Raw genomic sequence first — 5,554 nt, 5'->3', positions numbered from 1 at the left:
GTAGGGGAATGGGTCTGGGTGGGTTGCGCTTCGACGGGTCAGTGTGGACTTGTTGGGCCGAAGGGCCTGTTTCCACACTAAGAAATCTAATCTAATCTAACACATACAAATTACAGTAAGAGTGAGGGAGGGGCACACACAAACTCACAGGAGAAAGTCATACCGAGGACAGATAGAGGAGAGGAGAGGAGAGAAACATCCTTGACAGTAAGACCAACTGAGACACTGGAGAAATACAGGAAGATACAGAATGGAGCACAAAAGAGGGAAAAGAGCAAAAGAGGGAGAGAAAGAGAAGAGTGAAAGTGAAAGAGGGAGAAAAAGTGAAAGAAAAACACGAAGGCGAGAGGAAAAAAGACCTTGGAGGTGAAAACAGTTCAGAATCTTGCAATTTGACGATACACCCAACTCTGCAACATTGAAACCGAAGCTCAGTGAGCTGCCTATACTGACCTTCTGTAAGGTGAGGGATTGCTGGGAGAGTGAGACGCTGCTGAAACCCCAGCTCTGGTATCACTCATCACTCCATCTCCTGGCACACAGTGTCATGTACACCTAGAATATGAAAGGAGACACAGAGGAGCTTAAACATAAGAGATTTTAAATCAAACAACAACCCAGGGTCAGAGGATTGAGGCTGTTTCAATGAACTGGGACAGACAGAAATGGTTCAGATACTGATCTCCAATCTAGAGTGCAGACCTGCAACTCTGAGGGACCCTGTTCCTGCGGTTATTGAGCAGAAACCCCCATGGGGGGAGGTGATTGTAGACAGGATCGACAGGTTGTGGTTATGAGTTATCCTGGTCAGTGCAGGTCATAGCCTGGCAACAACTGCTCTCTTGGGTCTTTGGGATTTAAAGAAGCAAGCTTTTAATTTGATTTAGAAATGGAAACTGATCAAGCAGAGTCAGCATGGCCTCACAAAGAGAAAATCCTACTGAGGATGTTCATTCAAATTCTTTGAGGAAGCAGGATAGATAAAGGGGAAGCAGTGGATGTAACAGATTAATTTCCTGAAAGTGTTTGACAGGGTAGTACACATTGGGCTCCTTAATAAGGTATTAGCATGGATAGAGGATTGGCTAACCAGCAGAAGATGGAGAGCTGGGATAAGGGGGGCATAGTCAAGTTAGCGACATGTAACTAGTGATGTGCCCGGGGATCAGTACTGGGCCACAGTTATTTACAAGATACATTAATGACTTGGATAAGGAAAGTGAATGCCAAGTTTTCAGATAGGTGGGAAGGCAAGTGATGGTGAGGATGATACAAAGAGCCTTCAGAGGGATATAGACAGGTCAGCGAATGGGCAAAAAACCTGGCAGATGGAATACAGTGTAGAAAAATGCAATGCACTTTGGTTGGAAGAATAGAAGAGTTGAATATTATTTAAATGCAGAAAGCTGCAGAACGGAGGGATTTGGGAGTTCCCATCCATGAATCACAAAAAATGCAGCATCTAAGTTCAGTGGATAATGGCGAAGGCAAATGAAACGTTGGCCTTTATTTCAAAGGGAAGGGGTAGAAAGGTAGGGAGGATTTGCTAAAACTATATATATAAAGCACCAGTCAGACCAGAGCTGGGATACTGTGAACTGCATTGGGTCCCATAGCTAAGGAAAGATGCATTGGCATTGGAGGCAGTCTAGAGAAGATACATAAGGCTAATATCAGCTATGGAGGGACTCTCTTACGAGGGAGGGTTGAGTTGGTTGAGGCCAGAACGCATTGGAATTTATAAGAATGACAGGCAATCTTATTGAAACATATTTGCTTCTTAGGGATTTGACAGGCTGGATGTGGAAAGGTTGTTTCCTCTTGTGAGGATGTCTAAGACCAGAGGGCATACTCTCAGAATAACAACGGGTCTCCCAGTTAAAACACAGAGGAGGAGGAATACCTTCGCTCAGAGGGCAGTGAATGTGTGGAATTCTTTCCCACAGAGGCTGGATTATGAAGTACATTCAAGACTGAGACAGAAGATTTTTAATCCGGAAGAGAATCAAAAGGAAAAATGCAGGAAAGGGAAGTTGAGGATTACCAGATCAGCCACAATCTCAATGAATGGCAAAGCAGACTCTGTGGGCTGAATGGCCTCCTCCTGCTCCTGGTGTCTTGTGGTCCTCCATTCTTGGGTTTACAGGCTGCAGTTATGTTTGTATTTGAAAACCTGGAGTTGGACTGTTTGTGGTGATCAGTGTTCCCAGCTTCCAGCTGGCATGACAAACTCCAACAGGAGAAACAGCAATATTCAAATCAGGAGGGTGGGGCTTGGTTTATCCCCTGCTGCCCCCATTCCCCAACAGCTCCATTGGGACCCTTCAAATAACAGTCCCAAATAAAACCAACTGAGTGGAGAGTGTGGCGCTGGAAAAGCACAGCAGGTCAGGCAGCATCGGAGGAGCAGGAGAATCAACATAAGCCCTTCATCAGGACCCGAAACATCGACTCCCCTGCTCCTCAGATGCTGCCTGACCAGCTGTGCTTTTCCAGCACCACACTCTCGACTCTGATCTCCAACATCTGCAGTCCTCACTTTCTCTAAAAAACAAACCAACTACTTAGAGGGGTACCTGAAGGAAGAGTTGGTTCTGCCAATAATGCCAGCTTTCGAAAATGAATTGAAACAAGAAATATCTTAAAGCTGGAGACAGTCTCTCTGCATTGATGGGATAATTTATAGGATCCAAGTGACTGTTCTGTTCCTAACCACTTTGTCCTGGAGTCTCCACAGAATAAATAACAGTTTACAAAATATGGTTACGAACAAAACTGCAAAATCAGAGAGGTGCTGTACAAAGCCTTCTCATCTCCCTTGTACCCCTCCCCCCCCCCTCCTTGAATTCTCATCTTTAAGCATTTTGGAGGTCCGAGAGAAACTGCTGAATGAGGTAGGGCAGTTGGAGAGAGGGGCTGTGTGAGACAATCTCCAGAAAATGTTTCAGCATCACTGGCAACCCTGTAACCAAGTCAGTGGTAGAGATGATGAATGCACATGGTGTTGCCAATCTGCATTGGTTCTTTGCACCATTGTCTGAGCCCGTGTCACTCTGGAAGTCAGTAAATTAGGTAGCTGCTCTCGCCCTAACCCTAATCCTGTGGGGTGGCACGGTGGCTCAGTGGTTAGCACTGCTGCCTCACAGCACCAGGGACCCAGGTTCAATTCCAGCCTTGGCCGACTGTCTGTGTGGAGTTTGCACATTCTCCCCGTGTCTGCGTGGGTTTTCTCTGGGTGCTCTGGTTTCCTCCCACCGTCCAAAGATGTCCAGGTTAGGTGAATTGGCCATGCCAAATTGCCCGTAGTTTTAGGTGCATTAGTCATTGTGAAATACGTCTGGTGGGTTACTGTTCGGAGGGTCGGTGTGGACTTGTTGGGCCGAAGAGTCTGTTTCCACACTGTGGGGAATCTAATCTAAGAATCTAATTTAATCCCAACCCTAACCAAGCTGCTTCATGAAGCTTCACAATTACCAGCCTCTGTCTTTCACCACACTTGCCTCTTGGAATGCAATGCCACCATCTTGATTTCCCATCACAACTTTTAAAATGGACATATTCGACGCAGATTATTTATGCTGCCCCTTTCTTATTTTACAAACCTCCTATCTCACCTTGCACATTCCTCTACACTTGGCTCCTAATCCACCAATGCCCAACAATTCTATCTTCCTCTTCAAATCCTCCAGGTTCTTGATCCTCCCAATCTTAGGCACACCCTCCAGCCCCAAATCCTTCAGATCCCAGTAATCTTCTTATACAGCCACTCCACCCTCACCTCACTGTTAGCAACCATCCAAACCCTAACATTCCCTGAACTGGTTACTTTTCAAACTCTTTCAGTTCCTTTTAAATCATGGCTTCAAACACACCTCTTCGACCAGGCTACTATCCCCTTTTTAATACAAGTGGCAATATTTTTCTGATTATGTTCCTGTGAAGCACTGTGGTACATTTTCCTGCATTATAAGTTATGTAACTACACTGTGTCTTGTGTGTTACCTTGGCTCAGTTGTTAGGTTTTTAGCTTAATTCGGAGGACCATCCAATAAACTGTGCAATTGCTACTCATGGAATCTTGCTGAGTACAAACCGGCTGCAATCATTCACTGCATGCCAAGAGATACTAGAAATAAAAAGTACTTTATTGGGTTAAAAGTACCAGGATGTCTTGAGGTTATCAAAAGAAAATTCAACGCAAGTTCCCTCTTTATCAAGTTACATCACCAAATGGACATCAGTCAAGAAATATCATCTCATTTTGTCAAGTGGAAAATAGCTGGTTTTGAACTGCCATTGTTACACTAGAGTCAATCCTCATATTTGAGCGACTTTGCTGCAATCCTCAGACAGCTTTTTAAATTCTTTTACACGACGGGAACATGCAGGGATCCCCCAGTCCATTTGGTGCCACGCTCTGGACTGCACTCCTTCAAAGTACTGATACACCCGAGTAGACTTCAACGCTGAGGATCTGAACTACTGTCTCGATCCACTGCAATTCATGTATCTCCGTGGAGTTGTCAGTCAGGGGAGCTTTCCAGTAACAGTGAGGGAACAGCAGTGCAATTCCAAGTCAGGATTATTGCCGGTTCCTCACCTCCCATGGGCTAGGAAGATCTGATCCAACTCTTTCACACATTTCCTTGCCCTTCCTTTGACCTTCCCCATCTCTCTGCTCTTTCCATTTTCTGCTTTAAGTCGCCTCCAGTATTGACAGCCACACCTTCAGCTGCCTACGCCCCAATTCTCTCCCTAAACGTCTCTAACTTTCTCCTCCTTGAATTGACGTTGAGTGGTGGTGGGGGGTGGGGGGGGGGGGGGGGGGGGGCGTGGGGGGGGGGGGGGTTCACCTGCCTCACTGGAAGGGTCTTTACACTGAGGAATTTTTCAAAACCCACCTGGCAAGCCATCAATCCAACCATGTGGCTCCTTGATGAATCCTACATTCCTTGGTAACCCCCAAGACAGCCTGCACCATGGAGTTCATGCTGCTTTGGCCGGAAAACAGCGAGTGAAGACTATTTACCCCAGTCAGCACTACCAGGAAACAAACATGGCCGAAGTAAACTTGCATTGCCCCTTCTCAGCGTGGTGACAACTGGACTGACTTTCTTAAGCTGGGAGTACAACATCGATTTATCTCTGTTTGTACTGTCTAGCTCTGAACGAACACATGCACAGATACTGATATACACAGAAACCTATACAAACAGGATTGCAGATCCATACACACACACACAGAAACCTACACACATGGATACAAACAACCATACATATCCAATGTATGGAAGCAATCTCTTCCCTTGCTTCCCAGAGGATCCTAGGATAGATCCCATCCGGCCCAGGGGACTTGTCTATTATCACACTCTGCAGTATTTCTAATACCTCTTCCTTGTGAACCTCAATCTCTTCTAGTCTAGATGCAAGTATCTCTGTATCTTCCTCGCCAACATTTTCATTTTCTATAGTGAACACTGTCGAAAAATATTTATTTAGTGCTTCCCCTATCTCCTCTGACTCCACACACAACTTCCCACTATTATCCTTGATT

The 5,554-nt window shown here is 45.6% G+C and overlaps 1 protein-coding gene across 2 annotated transcripts in view; it reads right to left on the bottom strand.

Moving 5' to 3' along the window:
- The window catches only part of LOC122563308 (DENN domain-containing protein 2C-like), a 120,497-nt gene that overhangs the window by 62,354 nt on the left and 52,589 nt on the right, over positions 1 to 5,554 (bottom strand). For both annotated transcript variants that reach the window (XM_043717023.1, XM_043717024.1), the window contains exon 2: positions 454 to 555. In XM_043717023.1, coding sequence (XP_043572958.1) covers positions 454 to 521 — 68 coding nt within the window. In that variant the 5' untranslated portion in view covers positions 522 to 555. The remainder of the gene's footprint in view (positions 1 to 453; positions 556 to 5,554) is intronic.

Source organism: Chiloscyllium plagiosum, chromosome 26 (assembly GCF_004010195.1).
Source record: "Chiloscyllium plagiosum isolate BGI_BamShark_2017 chromosome 26, ASM401019v2, whole genome shotgun sequence".
NCBI lineage: Eukaryota > Metazoa > Chordata > Chondrichthyes > Orectolobiformes > Hemiscylliidae > Chiloscyllium > Chiloscyllium plagiosum.
This window is presented reverse-complemented; position numbering and strand designations above follow the sequence as displayed.